The sequence below is a fragment of the Mirounga angustirostris genome, unplaced genomic scaffold (genome assembly GCF_029215605.1).
Source record: "Mirounga angustirostris isolate CCGP_5_RB_7025 unplaced genomic scaffold, mMirAng1.0.hap1 SCAF_6, whole genome shotgun sequence".
Lineage (NCBI taxonomy): Eukaryota > Metazoa > Chordata > Mammalia > Carnivora > Phocidae > Mirounga > Mirounga angustirostris.
In genome coordinates, this window is record NW_026991714.1 from 119,386,826 (window position 1) to 119,406,457 (window position 19,632).

Sequence of the window (19,632 nt, forward strand, 5' to 3'; positions counted from 1 at the left end):
CAAACAGGTGTATTTCCCTGATGATTAATGATCAGCATTTTTTCACATATCTTTGGCCATCTGTATGTCCTCTGTGGAAAAAATTCTTCAGATCCTCTGCCCATTTTTCAACCATATTTCTTGCTATTGAGTTGTACAAGTTCTTTATATATTTTGTACGTTAACCCCTTACCAGACATATGATTTGCAAATATTTTCTCCCATCCAGTAGTTTGCCTTTTCATTTTGTTGATGGTTTCCTTTGTGTGCAAAAGCTTCAGAGTTAGATGTAGTCCTACTTGTTTACTTTTGCTTTTGTTGCTTTTACTTTTGGTGTCAAATCCAAAATCATCATCTTCAAGACCTATGTCAAGAAACTTATTGGTTATATTTTCTCCAGGAGTTTTATAGTTTCAGGCCTTACATTCAAGTCTTTACCATTTTGAGTTTATATTTGTGTATGGTGTAAGATAGTGGTCCAGTTTCTTTCTTTTTGTGTATGTGAGACTTTCCAGCTTTCCCAACACCATTTTTTGAAGACACTGTCTTTCCCCCATTGTATATTCTTGACTCCTTTGTCATAAATTAATTGAACATATTGGCATGGTTTATTTCTGGGTACTCTATTCTGTCCCATTGACCTATGTGTTTTTTTTATGCCAAAACCATACTGTTTTGATTACTATAGCTTTGGAATATAGTTTGAAATTTAGGCGAGCAATGCCTTCAGCTTTATTCTTCTTTCTCTAGATTGCTTTTGCTATTTGGGGTCTTTTGTGGTTTCATACAAATTTTAGGATTGTTTGTTCTATCTCTGTGAAAAATACCATTAGCATTTTGATAGGGATTGCATTAAATCTGAAGATTACTTTGGGTAATATGTACATTTAACAATATTAATTCTTCCAATCCATGAGCACAGTGTATCTTTTCATTTATTTGTGTCTTCTTCAGTTGCTTTCACTAACATCTTATAATTTTCAGTGTATAGGTCTTTCACTTCCTTGGTTAAATTTATTCCTAAGTATTTTGTTCTTTTTGATGCAACTATAAATGGGATTATTTTCTTAATTTCTCTTTCTGATCGTTTGTTATTATGTATAGAAACACAATGGATTTTTGTATCCTGATTTTGTAGCCTGCAACTTTTTAAAAGAAATCTTTTAAAACCCTAATACTGGCATCAGATGAATAATAGCCAAATATTGCTGTAGGGGAGGCAAATTTTTACCTCTACCCTCTTAGGGTTTTCCAGCTGGGCCTGAGAATTAAACTGACACAGAATATTGACAGGAGAAAAGCACACACATTTATATTAAGTTTTACATGATGTAGGAGCCCTCCTAAAGAATGAGACCCAAAGAACTGGTAAAACCTAGAGACTTTATAGTAGGTTGAACAAAGAGAGGCAATTGTAGAAAAGTAACTATATGGGGAGCCTAAGGAAGATAAGATTCATTTTAACAAGGTCTGCTTGAACAGATTTCTTTCAGCCTCAGTTCCCTGTCGCTGTTGATAAGAATGTTTTCCTTCCTCCTGGTACAGGGAGGACATCTTTCACATGGGAGTTTTATCTCCTACCTTCAGGAATAAAAAGGAGGGTCAGAGTGCCCATCCTGCATCTGCCATCTTTCAAGTGCCTTTAATTCAAAATAATCAATATACCAAAGCAGCACACTTTAGGGTGATATGCTCTGCACTGCTTCTTTGGCAAAGGAGACAGAATATTGGCATTTTCAAAAGCTGTTGATAGGAGTATGAATGGATACAACCTTTCTGGGAGGCATTTTTATCAATTGCAATTATAATTGGGCAACCCATTTGATCTAAAAATCTTATAACTAGAAATTCTCCACAAAGAGCTAGTTACACAATAGGGAAAATATATGTGCATAGATATACCTGTTTGCACCATCATAAAAGCAAAATCGAAAAGATAAAGCAAAACAAAATGTCCATCATTAAATGATTGGTTAAGTAAATAAGATATTCTGCTATCATTAAGAAATAAGGTAGTTTTTATACAGTGAGGTAGAAACATGAAATCAACATGTTTTCAAGAGAGAAAAAAATAGGCTGTCGTGTAGGATGAATTTATTTATAAAGCATGCATATGCCCACATTTCTATGTGTGTGTCCATGTACATTTAGAAATCTAGAAGTTTATCTCTGGATGGTGAGATTTTGGTGATTTTATTGTCTTAGTAGATTTTTTGCATTTGTTTTTATATTTTGTTATTTTTTGTTAATGAGCATGTATCATCTTAATGACAAAATATTAAGCTTTTTCAAAATAAGTCACTATACCTACCAGTTCCCTCTTTTCACTTTGTCCCTCCTTTGCACCAATTTTACCACATTTTTTCAATGCTAAGTAGCATATGTTTTTTCCCACCACCATGCATCTTAAAATAGATGGCATTTCACAATTGCTGTTGGCCAGGGGACCAACGTGACATAGTTGTCATTGCCTGTGCATGACTTGGCCATGGTTATTCATATTGCTATGACTTCAGTTAATTAGACACATTATTGGTTCTACATCTGTTGAGTGTAATTGACATTTAAAATTGCTTTGGTTCATACTCCTGTATCACTAATCCTCTCAAAACCAGGGAGCTTAAAACAACAATCACTTTATTGTTTCTCACAGTTTCTGTGGGCCAGGAATTCAGGAAGGGCTTGGCTGGGTGGTTTTGGTTAAGAAATATCTCATGAGGTTGCAGCCCCTTAGAAGCTGGAACCCACACAGCAGAGGTGGGGGAAGCTGGAGCAGCTCGAGACTGGCAAGCATCTTTGTCCCTTCCTGTAGGGGGCTTGTCCACATGGTCCCCCAGGATTTGAGTGAGTTTGGGCTCCCTCACAGCATGGCAGCCACAGACCACTGAGACCGTTAACACAGAGGCCCTGGGCTCCAGAGCAAATATTTCAGCAAGCCAAGTGGCATCTGTATCATCTTTTCAGACCTAGCTTCAGAAATCATGCCAGAGATGATGCTTCCTATTGGTGACAAGCAAGTCACAAACTAGCGCAGATACAAGCAGGAAGAAATAGGCTTTCCCTCTTCATGTGGCAGTAGTAAGGTTCTAGAAGCACATATGGGACAAGAACTATTATTGTAGCCGCTGGAAAAAAAAATATCTGGCACGAAATGTTTTCAAAATGATTCCACTATTATTATATGGCATCGATGTGTAACGTTATTTTAAATTCAGAAAGGTACTAAGTGATAAAAATAAATCCCTTCCTTTATATGTCTAACAGCGTTCTTTACTTCAGTAAGTGTAAACCAAAAGTTCTAGGTGATAAGGGAGCAGCGTCTCCTAGTCGAACTGGCAGAATTCCTTCTTTTGTAGTGGCTTCTTAAAGGTCTCCTACTTGTCCCTCCAGGTCCTCCTTCGACACGTCTCGTGATCTTGACTCTATGCAGACATGCTCCTGTGCCCCCTGCTTCAGCTCAGACTGGACCCACCGGGAGGCCTGGTGGGGGATGGGAAGGAGGGAGGAGAGGAAGGGTGGGATGGGATGGGGGGGATGGGAAGGAGGGAGGAGAGGAAGGGCGGAGCACGCAGTGCCTTGTTCTCTCCCTGGCAGCCTACCTGACTCAGGCGGCCTGCTCTACCATTCTCTCTCCTTACGGGTTTCTGTAACAGCTCCCACTTCTCATTCTTTTATTGGGGTGGTGACAGCTTCTCCGATGTTAGCCCCAGGCTTCTGAACTTTCCTTTGTGGTTCCCCCAAACCTTTGTGATCAGCACCCGTGGCAATAAATCCCTGACTCGGCGAGAGGCACACAGAATAATGCCACATCTTACAACGATGGCATATTAGAATAGATGAGGCAGTAAGTACAGCTTTAGAACGGACTGGTTTTCCTTCACGTTACATGCTTGCAGGATGAACAGAGCCCGGCCTGTCCAAAGCCTTCGCACTGCGGGGAGGGGCTGGTGGAGCTGGGAGCTCAGGTGGGGCCCCCGGAAAATTCCCTGTCGTAGACAGGCGTGGCCAGTGGACTGTGGGGGCAGCGATCCGCTGTCGTATCTTCTATCTTGTAGCTCCCCTGTGCTACACCCACATGCAGTGTTTGCTCAGTGTGACAGCCCGGGCTCAGCTCTGACGTAAGCAAGGCCGAGCCTACCTTTGCTGGGTAGCAGACACAGAAGAGCAGCAAGAAGGAGAAGGTAGCCACCAAGCGTCAACAAGTGAGCTAGGAAGGGTGGACAGTTGACTGAGGTGATAAGGAACGATCGACACGGGGTAAGGAGGGACAGGGATGGTTTCTCACTTTGGGCACTCTGTAGAGCTGTTGGCCATCTACGGGTGTTTTGCACATGTAGTCCATTAAGTCATTTTGAAAAACTATGCAGCCACTTGTAAATTTCTCAGATACCTGGGGAGGGAAAGATAATGAAGACAGGACTCCCTGCTGCCCCATGTGACTCAGGGTGTCCAAGGAGAGGACAGATCCCTAAAGCCTGGGGACACCTGGGTTTCATACAGTTTAACCCTTAATTTAGGTGAACCTATTTCTTTTTTTTAAAGATTATTTATTTATTTATTTATTTATTTGAGAGAGAGAGAGAATGAGAGACAGAGAGCATGAGAGGGAGAAGGGTCAGAGGGAGAAGCAGACTCCCTGCTGAGCAGGGAGCCCGATGCGGGACTCGATCCCGGGACTCCAGGATCATGACCTGAGCCAAAGGCAGTCACTTAACCAACTGAGCCACCCAGGCGCCCAAGGTGAACCTATTTCTTGAACACTTTTGTGCGTGAAGCCAATCTTTGTACATCTCTGCATGTCAGTGGTGGGAATCTCAGCACATCCCTGCGTGTCAGTGGTGGGAAGCAAGCCAGAACTTCCCAAATCATCTTGGAATCTGCTTAGTAATTTTCGCAATTTCAGTTCTTCCAGATACAGCAGACATACACTGCATTGAAAACCAGGTATATTCTTTTCAAGTAGGAATGGGTGGTTTTTGTTTTCCTCTGATCAATTACGGATTCTTCTGAAAGTTACCAGAAAAGGAGTGTGCTGACTATAATTGGTTGTGGAAAAAATTGCTTTATAAAAATTCAGTTAAACTTTTTTGAACAAAAATATTATTTCAAAGATGTCTGCCAAGTGAATTTCAACAAAAATGAATCCTATTTTTCCCAATAATTATAATTATTGAAATTTGTCAAGAAGGGAAAAAAAGTAGATTATATTACCAAAAATAAAAGTGATTAAAAAGGATCACGGAGAGAGTCAGAGCTTTGAACCCCGTATACTGTTTATACTGGAAAATCTCTTGCAACTCTCTCCTCTCTCTACCTCCCCTCCACTTCCCAGATTATAAAAATTGTTCTACATGCAAAGATATCTGTTTCTAGGATTACAGTAGTTGTTATATAACTTTCTCTCACCTGAGTATCTGTATTGTCTCCTAAAGATTAGCTGTGATGGTACATTTTGCCAAAGGTGTCTACCTCCCTCGAACAAGCACTTTACAAGCATAATTCTTTACTATTTCAGAGTTAAAAATAAAATGCATTTAAAATGAGAATTATCTGAAAAATAACCCCATTCTGAGGGTTTTCTACTTTCATTTGTTAATGGATTAATAAACATTGTTGTGGAAAGTAAGAAAATAGATTCATCTTTATGTTATTTCCTCCCCCTCCTCCCCGACCACCACCTAAAATCATTCAAATCTAGAAGACCTCACCTACCTGCAACAGCAACCCTGGACAAATATTCCCGGGAACTCCAGTTGGCCGCATATGCAATGCTTGATGCACACATTTTATGTCATACTTAGTAGGTACAGAAGTATAAAGGTGTTTGCCCCAAAATAAGCTGCAAAAATCAACATGTTGTAAAAGCGAGTTCCCCACGTTACAAATATGTACATTAACAATTGGAAAACAGGCAAAGATATGAGGAAGGCAGCCACAGAAGAGGAAATGACAGCTGGCCAAACCACACATGATAAAGAAGTTCAACCCCACCAGTAATCAGAAAAGCGCAAACCTAAAACCACAAAGTGATAGCATTTTACACCCTTCAGACTGGCAAAACCTTAAAAGCTGAGTGTTTGAGAATGCTAAGTGTTTGAGAAAATGTGAAACTACAAGAACTCTCATATACTGTTAGTGGGAGTGTAAAATGGGGCAAGGACTCAGAATTTGGCAGAATCTAGTTAAGGATATACACCGCCTCCTACAAGCAGTCAGGCACGCTGTCGAGCGGTTGGGCTCCCACGTTTTTTCACATGGACTCCATATGGTAATTTTGAAAAGCTATGCAACCACTTGCAAATTTTAGCATGTGAAATTTTAAATCATAAATGTGAATAGTTGCAGAAGATGTAATTTTGCAATTGTTAGAAATACTGACATTTAGAAAATAAAACAGTGATGTCACTCATTTAAATCTATTCAAAAGTGGTATTAGGTAACAAATACTATTTTTAAAATTACACAAACTGCTCTCATTTAACATTTAGAAATTTTATCTTTTTTTTTAAACTTGTATTTCCATTCCACATCCCACTGAAGTTTATCTTAAAGTAATGCATTTTTATGTTTGAATGTCTTTTTTTGATCAACTTATCACCTGTTACAGATATGTGTACTTAATGATAAATTGCAAAACATAAAAAAAAAAATGTGCCTTTAAGACTGATGGTTAAAAATTTTTTTCTTGAAAAAAAGTTTTTCTTGATTTAAAAAATTATCACTAAATAACTATTTTAAGTAGTAATTTACATTACTAATTCTTGTTAAGTCTAATTACTATTACATGAATTACTACTAAATTACTATCGGCCAAAACCAAAATGTATTGCACATATTTGTAAGTATTAAATGTAAAAATGTAAATTTTGATTGGAAATGCTTTTGATGGAATGAATGGAGAATTTTGTTCATTTAGGTCATGTATCCAGATATGAATATTGCTTATTGCTAAAATGAAACAGGGCTCATGAAGTTAACAACAAAATAAAAGGAATGAGGCCACTAGCAGTATGAAGCTTACCAGTAGTATATTAATGATTAAGTGCATTTTTATAATAAATTCCACTAAATATACATAAGCTATATAAATCTAATAAGTACATGATAAAAATGAACAAATGAGCTAAGAATTGGTTAACAGGTGACAATGAGCAGGAAATTTAAGTACAAATGAAGAGTGTATATGGATTTATAATGTCCAATAATTTTTTTGCAAAGGTAATGGAAATATTTCTTCTACAAATCTGATTAAATGTTCGAGAAAATATAAAACACTAACTTACTTGCAACATGAATTTCTTCTACTCTCTCTCACTCTGTCTGTCTGTCTCTCTCACACACATACACACACACACACAGATGCCCAATTAAATTTGAATTTCAGCAAACAATAATTTTTTAATATAAATGTTTTCATGGCACATACTGAGACATACTATTTCAGGATATACTTGTACTAAAATAATACAAAACTACCTGTTGTTTATCTGAAATTCAAATTTAACTAGACATCCTTTTTTTTTTTTTTTACTTTTTTTTTATTAACATATAATGTATTATGTGTTTCAGGGGTACAGCTCTGTGATTCATCAATCTTACACAATTCACAGCACTCACCATAGCACATACCCTCCCCAGTGTCCATCACCCAGCCACCCCATCCCTCCACCACCTTCCACTCCAGCAACCCTCAGTTTGTTTCCTGAGATTAAGAGTCTCTTATGGTTTATCTCCCTTTCTGGTTTCATCTTGTTTCATTTTTCCCTCCATTCCCCTATGATCCTCTGTCTTGTTTCTCAAATTCCTCCTATCAGTGAAATCACATGATACTTGTCTTTCTCTGATTGACTTATTTCGCTTAGCATAATACCCTCTAGTTCCATCCACGTCCTTGCAAATGGCAAGATCTCATTCCTTTTGATGGCTGCATAATATTCCATTGTATATATATACCACATCTTCTTTATCCATTCATCTGTTGATGGACATCTAGGCTCTTTCCATAGTTTGGCTACTGTGGACATTGCTGCTATAAACATTGGGGTGCACATGCCCCTTTGGATCACTACATTTGTATCTTTGGGGTAAATTCCTAGTAGTGCAATTGCTGGGTCACAGGGTAGCTCTATTTTCAACTTTTTGAGGAACCTCCATACTGTTTTCCAGAGTGGCTGCACCAGTTTGCATTCCCACCAACAGTGTAGGAGAGCTCCCCTTTCTCCACATCCTCGCTAGACATCCTGTCTTTTATCTGAATTTTAAATTCCACCCAAGTTTTTGCCTTTAACAGAAATATGTGCAAGGAAAGACATGAGGCTCTATTGCAGACTCCTAGGCCCTCAATTAAAGCAGACTATGTGGATCCCAAAATATTTTGAATCGTCCCTTTGGGGCACAATACTGCATTAAGATCCTGGGTGGGTAAGAGACCTTTCTTTTGGACAATGGGTGGAAGAGATAGTGAATGAGGAGATGGACACTGCATGTAGCCCTCTGGCAGGTCAAGTTTAGAATGTGGAAATCGATTACATTAGCAACCATCCATACTGGGAAAGTTCCAGTATGTGTGTGCACATGACTATGTGTGTACGAAGCGGGGTGGGGGTGGGTATTGGCATAGTGCACATACTTTAATTTGAAGGCCAGTATTCTGGGCAGAGTCCCCCAACAGGTCTGCCCTAAATGGTAAGTGGGTTATGGTTGTGCCACAAGAAACCGACCTCTTCAGCTCTCAGGGTAGCCTTACTTTAGAGGCACAGTGATATCTGGCAGAGGGACCCAAGTGAAGAGGGCTGGGAAGCCCCATATAGCAGAAACATGCCCTAATATATATAGGTGGCACTCCATAAAGGCTCACAGCAGCGTTTTTTATAGTTACAAAACTCTAGACATAAACTAAATGCCCATCAGAGCAAAAATGGAGGACTGCGTCACTGAATATTCAGCTAACCAAGTATTATAGTGCAATTAAAATGGATAAACCTGATCTATAACTTCCAAGATGAAGAGTCTCAAAAAGCTAGCACTGAGAAAAAAGCAGTTTGCAAAAGGATGACAGACACAGTATGGCAAACATGTAAAATGTACACAGGGAAATTTTAAAAAAACATAACCATCATGTATTAAAAGCAGACAAGCACTGATTAGAAGGATATAGAGTAACTTAAGAAAAGCAGCAATGTCCACAATAGCCAAACCGTGGAAACAGCCGAGATGCCCTTCAACAGATGAATGGATAAAGAAGATGTGGTCCATATATACAATGGAATATTACTCAGCCATTAGATGAATACCCAACTTTTGCATCAACATGGATGGGACTGGAGGAGATTATGCTAAGTGAAATAAGTCAAGCAGAGAAAGTCAATTATCATATGGTTTCACTTATTTGTGGAACATAAGTAATAGCATGGAGGACATTAGGAGAAGGAAGGGAAAAATGAAGGGGGGGATAATCAGAGGGAGAGATGAACCGTGAGAGACTATGGACTCTGAGAAACAGACTGAGGGTTTTAGGGGAGAGGGGGTGGGGGGATGGGTTAGCCTGGTGATGGGTATTAAGGAGGGCACGTACTGTATGGAGCACTGGGTGTTATACGAAAACAATGAAGCGTGGAACACTACATCAAAAACCAATGATAGGGCGCCTGGGTGGCTCAGTCGGTTAAGCGACTGCCTTCGGCTCAGGTCATGATCCCAGGGTCCTGGGATCGAGTCCCGCATTGGGCTCCCTGCTTTGCGGGGAGCCTGCTTCTCCCTCTCCCACTCCCCCTGCTTGTGTTCCCTCTCTCGCTGTGTCTCTCTGTCAAATAAATAAATAAAATCTTAAAAAAAAAAAAGAAAACCAATGATGTATTGTATGGTGACTAACATAACATAATAAAATTAAATTAAAAAAAAAAAAAGAAAAGTGCCTCTGTGCCTCCTTCATTGTCTAGGATGACAATGAATGGGATGGAGGAGGAGGAGTAAGAGCAAAGGCAGAGGAGGGCATTCATGCAGGGGTGAGTCAGACTCCGTTCTCCCTTCTTTACACTGTCACTCATTCACACCTTTCAACAACCACAGAAGGTATTGGATAGTATGATCCCCATTTTACAGAGGAAGTGACTGATGCACAGAAACACAGAGATTAGACAACCTGCCCAGGATCAGACACCTCTAATAAAGGGTACAAAAGGGGTCCTTAATTATTAGTTTCTTTTATTAACAAGGACTTGAAAATGTGACAAAATGACAACATTATAGATGAATGGGTGTTTATTATACTTCATTTTTTTCCACTTTTTTGAAATATCAAATTTCAAAGTTCTGCTTTATTTTTTCAGAAGCTCAGACTTATCTAATAAGATCATTCTAAAACTCTGCTTATGAATTCTTTTCATGAAAACGTGAGTCTTTTTTTCATCTGTCCTCACCAGTGGTAGATAAACTACATAAATGAGTGTCCTTTTTATTTTTGTGTGGTGAGATGGAAGTGAAGACATTCTATCTCAGTCTAAATTACATAGTATGGCCATAAACTTGCATGCCCCACTACAATTTATGTTTTAAAATTTAATATTTAAGGGATGGTTTCCATCCAAAAAATCTGTGCTTTGCATGATCCAAATGGATGAATGGGAATTAGGCCCAATTTTCTCTTAATTGATTAAATTAACTAGATCTTTTATTTATTTATCTTTTTTGCAGATAAGTTAAAAGCCAATATTTAAAAGCTTGCTGCAATTAAATTGCTAAGAGCCAGGAGAATAAGCAGTATAAAGAGTAATCTTTGATTCATGCACGCAGAATAGTTTCAGGTGGTAGTTTTATCTCCACTTCCAAAATATATTCTAACATTTCAGAGCCATCAATGAGGAAATTGATGGAAAAATGGGGACAAGAGTAAACATTCTCCCTGGAATTGCTCTCTTCCCGGTGGAAGAGCACCCAAAGCTCTCTCACAGGAGCACATCTCCACAGAGACCAGGATGGGGGCAACTGGCCAAACATCCCTGACACATCTCAGCTGTTACTTAATTACCCTCATTCATTTTCACTTTCAAAAGCTAGTAGCTGTTGGGGCGCCTGTCTGGCTGGTTCAGTGGGTGGAGGAGCGTGCGGCTCTTAATCTCGGGGTTGTAAGTTCTAGCCCCAGGTTGGGTGTAGAGATTGCTTAAAAAAAAAAATCTTAAAAATATTAATTAATTAAATTAAATTAAAAGCGAGTTGTTGGCTCCATTGTGAGCAGGAGGAAAGACCTGGCCCCAATCACATAGATGGATCTGGATAACAGCATGCTTTCAGCTGCAGGGGCCCCGGGACGGGTCTGTAAGTAACTAAACAGCTGTAGGATTGTGAATCCTAGACAATAAAGGAGGCACACAGGTATGATTGAGCTGCTGTTGCCCCCCAACAACTTGTCACACTGTCTGAAATTCCTATCCACACTCTCTCAGCTTCGGACATTGATCCAAGGGATTGCTTGTCTCAATGTAACTATGTACCTTGTACATACGAAGGGGACACTGCCCCTGAATATGGATTAGTGTGTTAGATTAACTGGCTGACAGTTTAGAGACAGCAAAAGATAAGAGAGTGGGGCACAGAAGAGAGAAGTTCTAATGAGGAGAATATAGAAAGGCACACGCTATAGGAGCAATAGCAATGAGGGCAGCATATTCGGGCTCCTCAGAGAAACAGAACCAGTAGCTTATTTTATATATATTACACGTAGGTTATTGATATATATATCCCATGTATATCTTTATATAAATGTAAACCAATATTCTATTGATATAGTTATACATACATGCATATAATCTACATAGGGAGTTTTATATATATAGGGAGAGATTTATTATAAAGACTTGCTCACGTGATTATGGAGGCTGAGAATTCCCACGATGTGCTGTCTGCAAGCTGGAGACCCAGAAAAGCTGATGGTATAGTTCGGTCCAAGTCCAAAGGCCTGAGAATCAGAAGGCTGGGGTTCCCAGTCCAAGGGCAGGAGAAAACCAATGTTCCAGCTCAGCTAGTCAGGCAGAGAGTTAATTCTCCCACTCTCCAATTTTTTTGTTCTATTCAGACCCTCAAGGCATTGGACGTAGCCCACCCACACTGGGGAGGGTGATCTGCTTTACTCAGTCTATGGATTCAAATGCTAATTTCATCCAGAAACACCCTCACATACACACCCAGAAATCATGTTTAGCCAAATCTCTGGGCACACTGATCCAGTCAAATTAACACACAAAATTAACCATCACAGGCAGGCTGCAACAGAATTGTAAACCAGGAGAAAACACTGAGATGCTAGGTACCGGGATATGGAGGAATCCAAGAATAGGATTAGGAAGTAGGAATCACAACCTTTGCCTTCTTCACATTATCCAGGCTTTAACCTTGAACAACTACTGTGAGGAATTCAGTGACTCAGGAGTCTCTGAGAGTTCAGATGCATACTTCCAGGCCCACAAAACCAGTTGGTATCACTGAGATGCATTTTGTGGAATGGAAGGGAGGATGTAAGAAAAAGTACACATCAGCCGAAGGGCTGTTCTGCTACTTACAGATTAATGTCCTTGAATTCCATACACATCAGGTTCCTCATAAAATGGAGATAACAACCCCTTCTTAGGGCTGTTGTGAGGATTATCAGAATGACTGATGAGTAAGAAACACTCAACCTATGTGAGCTGTATTAATCACTGCCATCATACACACACACAATAGTAAAAGCATAAACGTTGGCCAAGGTCAACATCTCATTCTCAGTGGCTAATATCCAACACATATTTTCAAAGATCTAGTGTTTGCTTTGTTGACAAACATTTGATCAGCTGCTTGGCATGGGGACAGAAAGGTAAGGCATTGATTCTCAGCTGACCTTGTGCTAGCACCAATATTAATTAGTCAAAGCCAGGAGTTACTCAATAATGTAGGAATTAATGCACTTAAAACCAAAATCCATATGTCCTTACATATAATTGGAAACGATCTAAGGTGATCTGGGCGTAATTTCCTTCCACAAAACTGCTGGATTTTTGGTGCAGGAACTGAGTACTAAAGACTATGGGAGAGAATTTGTGAGCATCTTGTGTATTTCCCTGACAAGATGCTAGAACCGTATACAAATGATTTAGATATTATTATTTCATATTCATGTGCTTTTCCACTCTGACTGCACACAGAATCAGCTACACAATTCAGTCTGCCAGCATGTTTGGGAATAGCAATTCTCAACACTTGGAACCCAACTCAGCTGTACCAGAATCACCTGGTAGGCTGGCTAACAGCCCTCTTCACCCGCCACTGCACCCCATGACATAATGAGTCAGAATTTCTGAAAATGGGGCCCAGGAGTTTTCATGTTTAACAAGCTCCCTAGGTGCGCCTGGCTGGCTCAGTCAGGCTACTGAGCGACTCTTAATTTTGGGGTTGTGCGTTCAAGCCCCACGTTAGATATAGAGCTTCCTTTAAAAAAAATCCTTAAAAAACAAGCTCCCTAGATCATTTTTAGTCAGAGTGAAGTTTAGAACACGCTGGGTTTAAGACAGGAGGCAGAGTGGTCACTTGATATTAACCTTCACCTTTCCTATATCACAAAGGTTCATCTTCAAACTATTGTTGACACTGTCAAACTTTAGTCTCTTTCTTTGCCCTATGTAAGCACAATTTGGTTAATAAAATCATTCTAAAAATTAAATACCTTTCCGTGCCTTCAGGTCAGCATTCTGGATTCAATTTAATGGTAGATAATTAAAGAGGAGAAACACAGGGGGGAGTTGGTTGCTTGTAGGCTCTGATTGGTGACTGCAGGCCACTCCTCTGCATCGCTCCTAACCCAGGTGTAGTCTTCCTCCGCCCCCTCAGAACAGCCTCCCTGCCTCCCGCACACCACAGCATGCAGTGTCCTGTGCGTGTCATGCTTGTGCTAGTCATTTCTCAGTCCAGAAACTGCTTGGTTTTCCCTAACTGTACACTTGCAGGGCACAATGGCCAGTGTTCGTGATTTTTTTCTTTTTCTCCATGTTAGGTTTGCTCTGACCATATTTACTGAACTGTAGTTTTATGTCTACTGAACCTAATAAGAAAAAAAACTGAACTTCTATTTTGAATTTTGACCTCACTTTTCTTCTAATTCGTTTTATTTTATTATATTTTGCAAATGCACAGCTACGTGACAGGTTTTCTTAAAACTTCTTCACCAAAGATAGCATGGCTCTCCACCACTCTCCTTTAAAAAAAGTCAGACGAGGGCGCCTGGGTGGCTCAGTTGGTTAAGCGACTGCCTTCGACTCAGGTCATGATCCTGGAGTCCCAGGATCGAGTCCCGCATCGGGCTCCCTGCTTGGCAGGGAGCCTGCTTCTCCCTCTGACCCTTCCCCCTCTCATGTGCTCTCTGTCTCTCTCATTCTCTCTGTCTCAAATAAATAAATAAAAAAAATCTTTAAAAAAAAAAAAAAAAAAAAGTCAGACGAAACACAGCTCTACTTCAGCTTGTTCTCACCTGAACAGTAGGGGGTTATTCTAGATCATCCATGAGATTCTACAATTCTCTGTGGATACGGTTATATCTTTTTCCTACAGGTGACAAACTTTTATGTTCACAGCAGACTTTCTGCTGTCTTGTCATTGCTCTGCACCATCTCTCCCACTATGAGACTGTGTGGATTTAAAGAATGAAGAGCGTTTTAGTAAGAGCCCAATCAAAATGTAATTAAGAAAGGTAATTTGGCACCGTTAAAAATATTACATAATATACATCAAAGATAAAGTCTAGATATCTCTTACCATATGCTACTTTGGATGATCAGTCCTCTCCACCACTGAGATTTAAATGTTCACATTAATATTTTGAAGTGTGTACTTCTTTCTGAACCTCTTTGTATTTGCCTTATCATAACACATATCACACTGGATTAGAATCGTTTGTGTAACATTCAGCTTCCTTGCTAGATTTTTAGCTTCACAAGAATGGAGATCCCTTCTGTCTGACTCACCACTAGGTTCTAGTGCTCAGACTCTGACATATTAATAAATATGTACTGGAATAAATGAGTGGAAGAATGAATGAATTTCTTAGAGGAAGAACCATGCATTAGACTTTCATTTCTTTACAGCCTCTTGAATATTTCTTGTCCATTACTTTCCTTTTGTTCTATAATCTCTGAGCATAAATTTTATAGTTTGAATAGAATCTAAGATTTCATGTGTGTTCAGAGAGCCATACTTACAATATGTCTTAATTTCCTCCACTCAGCATTTTTTAATGCCAAATACCCAACATAATTGTTATCTGCAAGTCTACTTCCAATGGCTGTCAACCTCTCATTTTCTGCTCCTGATTAGCATAGTAAATTTTGCTTTTACATTTTTTATTGATGATCACATCACATCTCTGTTGCTTGGACTGCATAAGCAATTTTTTTTTTTTAATTATTTAGCCAACAGGAGCTTAAAAAGCAAAGTTTTTTAAGTTAAGAAATTACTTTTCTCCTCCAGAGAAGATGTAGACAAAACACATTTAAAGAGAGATCTAGTTCGGGGCACCTGGGTAGCTCAGTCGTTAAGCATATGCCTTCGGCTCAGATCATGGTCCCAGGGTCCTGGGATCGAGCCCCGCATCGGGCTCCCTGCTCAGCGGGAAGCCTGCTTCTCCCTCTCCCACTCCCCCTGCATGTGTTCCTGCTCTCACTCTCTCTCTGTCAAATAAATAAATAAATAAATAATCTTAAAGAGATCTAGTTAAATAAACTTTTGTCTCTGGGAATTGGATCCCCCGAGTTGGTTCTCAAGGTCTGCCTGCTTCACACCAATTGTCTGACCAGGTTTTCCTTTTTGTGATCTACACTGCTTGGACTAAGGAAGGAACGACATCACAACATGCGTTTCTCCCAGTGCTTCCTAAATGCACTGACCCCTTGAAAGTTTCAGAATGGTTTCTTTGTGGGCTGGGAGGGACCATCTGGCTAGCTGTAGATAAACAAGTTTCAACATATGGGCCATAACACATACACGGCTCTGCTCTACTAGTGCAGAAAATTAAGAAAAGGTTGCTCTCTTGATATGAGAAGCTCATGCAAAAGCAGGAGCACCCTGTCGTGGAGGGCCTGCCCTACACTGCACACAGGAGAGCTTAATTCCAGCCCCTTCTGTCTCACCCACTGAACATGTCACTTGATCACAGCAAGTCTCCTCGATTGTCTCATCTGAAAATTAACAAGGATGTCAAGTAAACTCTGGCCTTCCTCTTTCCCTCTCCCTCCTTCCTTCTCTCCCTCTTTTTTTTCTTCGTTCCTTCCCATTAAGAAATATTTTTTACATGCCTCCTACATATGTTGCAAGCACAGTGCAAAGTGCTGGGCATACTGATGAGGGAAACAGACCCGGCCCCCGCCCCTGAAGAATTACTAAACTATGATGGACACACGCATTAAATAAATCATTGAAAACATGAAGAATATTCCAGACAGAGGGTGGAAAGCATGTGTGTAGGTCCTGAGATGGGAAGCATAGACTGTTGACAAAATGCAGGATTTTGTAAATATTTCTATCCCTTAAATAGAGGACTCAGTTGAAAGTCAAAATGCTGCAAGGAAAATACCTGCCGCCTCCAGATGGCAATTCAAGCAATCATTATATTTGCATAAACTATCTGGAAAATTGTCTGCATCTTCTATTCATATCATTGATATTATGCCTATAATCAATGAATCTAATAAAACTGCATGAAAATATGATCATCGAAAACATATACAAGCAACTCAGGCACATGACACTGTGGCAAAGGCTTTAAGAATGATGAAACGGGGGCGCCTGGGTGGCTCAGTCGGTTGGGCGTTTGCCTTCGGCTCAGGTCATGATCCCAGGGTCCTGGGATCGAGTCCCACATCGGGCTCCCTGCTCGGCAAGAAGCCTGCTTCTCCCTCTCCCACTCCCCCTGCTTGTGTTCCTGCTCTCGCTATCTCTCTCTCTGTCAAATAAATAAAATCTTAAAAAAAAAAAGAATGATGAAACGGTTTCCAGAAAACCCAGGAACTCTGAGCGCCCCTGCTTAATAGTAACATAATAAAACCAAACACTAAGGTAACTGTCATTAAGTGACAGCTTGCAAGTGCTCCTTCCTAAGCACCATTTCCCAACACCCAGCCTTGCAGGCTGACAGCTGACACCCCTGAGTGAGATGAGAGATGAGTCATCGCAGCCATAGCTGAACACTCATAAAATGAGTGTGAAGTGTTTCTTTCAGTGATTTCCCCAATTCTGGGTTAAAACAAAAGCTGTACCTTTGGCACAAATTATGTCATGTGTGAAGTAGTATAAATCGTTTGAGATTTCTCTCATTCTCTCTCAGTTTGTACTCTCTCCTTTCATTCGGCAGCTCTGCTGGTAACGCACAGCGCACACCGTCCCGCCCCTGCAACCAGAAGAAGGCAGAGAGTTCAGTGACCAGGCGTTCGAGTCTGGCATGATCAAGAGCCAAGGTGAATAACTAAGGTTGTGATAAAAAAAGCAAACAAACCCACTTAAAAACCTGAAGCAATCCAATCAACCACAATGCCTCGCCTTCTACTACGGGAAAGACACAGGGCATTCCCTACACACTGCTGCAGCATTCACTGTATGGTACGGCGAGCATTTCTGAGAAATGTCTGCCTTCTCTGATGGCACACTTCTTCAAAGTGAGGACTTGCTTTACCTATCTTTGTTCCCTCGATGTCCACAGTGCTGAATGTGGCAGAAGCCCAATAAATGCCCACTAATCAAGTCAAGGAATGAACAGTCAATTCTTAAAAAAAAAAAAAAAAAGTTATGAGCTGGATAAATCCTCACAGTGAAATGCAGTGAATTATAGATGGTCTTAACTACCTGTTAGGATTTTAGCAAAACATACAAAACGTGGCCTTCTGCTATTCTACGTAGAGCAATATTCATGACAGCAGACCTTCAATTAAAAATCATTACTTAAGTTGCTTTATTACAGCTACAAATAAACTTTATTTGATGTAATGTAATAAAACATTTTTCCAATGTAACAACATTTATCTGACCAGAATTAATCCTTTAAATTATGAATATAAGTATATACAGTCACTTTAGCAAATCCATGGTTCAGGAATTTGTACAAGCTTTATTTGAGAGGACAGCGCCCACCTCCCCTCCAGACCCTTCCTTGTGTCTGGTGAGATGCAAGGTCAGTGAAAGCAGAAGAAATCCATAATCCACGTTGGAATTCCACATTCTCCTGGAAGAGAACAGCTACATTTCTTATAGGAAAATCATTTTCTCTGTCAGTTCTCTTTTATCAAACGAAGCTTTGCGTTCACTTTCTCCCCTTGGAGGTACTCTTCCAATCCACCATCTTCCTGTCTCATTACATATTACTTGTACCTTAAAAACAAAAAATACTGTCTGCAAAGGGGCCTCTTCTGGTTCCTTACCTGCCCTATTGTCTACTACTCTGGGGAAGGAGAAGGAAGAAGAATGGAATTGGTCAGGCACACATTTGATTTAGGTTACAGAGAACACGAAAACAAATCCTCCTGAAGGAAGAGAATAGTGTTCTGAGTGTTTCCCAGTAGCAGCCCAGGCGACCTCCAAGTCACACAAATCCCTTCAATAAAACACTGCTCAAGAATTAACATGTTGACGCTCTGTCTCTGAAAGCATCACAACCTTCCATGGAAACCCCCTATTTCGACACTTCCTCCCCAAAGACACACGGTTGTCACCCAGCCTGGGAGCCCGCTGCATCTGTGTGAACATGATCATCATGCCAAAAGTTCTGTGCCCACAACCATGCTGGTATACAGCCCAGTTCGGTGGCGCTCGCTCTTCATCCAGGTACAAAGCCTCACCGAAGGAACACCCCTCATCTCTCAGGACCCTTCAGAAGAAGTGTGAGTGCAAGAAAAAGCTTTATTCAGGTTTTCTGTTTCTCTCCATCCTGAGATCTGTTCCTGAGTTATACCATAACGATACATGAGTTCACAAAGATAAGTACATTGGTGGGGAAGTCACAGGGACCCTGCAAAGAAGCAAAACTATTTGACAGAAGCTTTAACCAGACACTGCTCTGGGACATCATTTGTATTAGCTGATGACGGGATTCTGTTTTCTAACACGGACATGCAACATATTCAACACTACGCTTAACCACAGTTTGCTTGGAAAAACACCCTTCTGTCCTGCCACAAAATACATTCTGTCTTGTGAATGACTCCTGAATATTCACCACAATGCCTAGACTTGGAAACATGGGAAGTGTGCATTGGAACTTCCTTCCATTTGTAGGGGTTTGGACATACACAAAGCACCAGAAACGGTTTCCTTTCTGGGACTCAGTTCTGTCTGTGTGCGTACTGCTGAGCTGATCTGGCTGTCTTAAACGGAAAACTATTTTCTCTGGCACACAACAGCACAGATCCACAGGAAAAGATGAGAGGTCACCATCTCCCTCACAATATGCTTGGTACAAGAGATCACCCTGCTTGTCACGTCTCAGCCACCCCGGGAAAGGACAAGCCGCGCTCCATTCTGTGGCCTCAGCAAATGGTTGAGTTCTGTTGCCACCTCTGTCTTGCCTTGTTGATTTCATTTCCATTATTCCACTTTTGATCATGAATCATGACTTTTTTTTCTACAGTAGTCAGAGTTTTGTCTATA

General features: G+C 40.4%; 1 protein-coding gene across 3 annotated transcripts in view; it reads right to left on the bottom strand.

Moving 5' to 3' along the window:
• Positions 1 to 17,204: 17,204 nt before the first annotated feature.
• Positions 17,205 to 19,632, bottom strand: part of HTR7 (5-hydroxytryptamine receptor 7) — a 78,173-nt gene continuing 75,745 nt past the window's right edge. For 2 of the 3 annotated variants that reach the window (XM_045878392.3, XM_045878389.3), the window contains exon 3: positions 18,868 to 19,627. Coding sequence is in view for 2 of the 3 variants with exons in the window: in XM_045878389.3 (XP_045734345.1) it covers positions 19,585 to 19,627 (43 nt within the window). In the remaining variant the exon portion in view is untranslated. Of the gene's footprint in view, positions 18,358 to 18,867; positions 19,628 to 19,632 lie in introns of those variants that run through there. The other variant, XM_045878391.3, reaches the window with a different exon arrangement.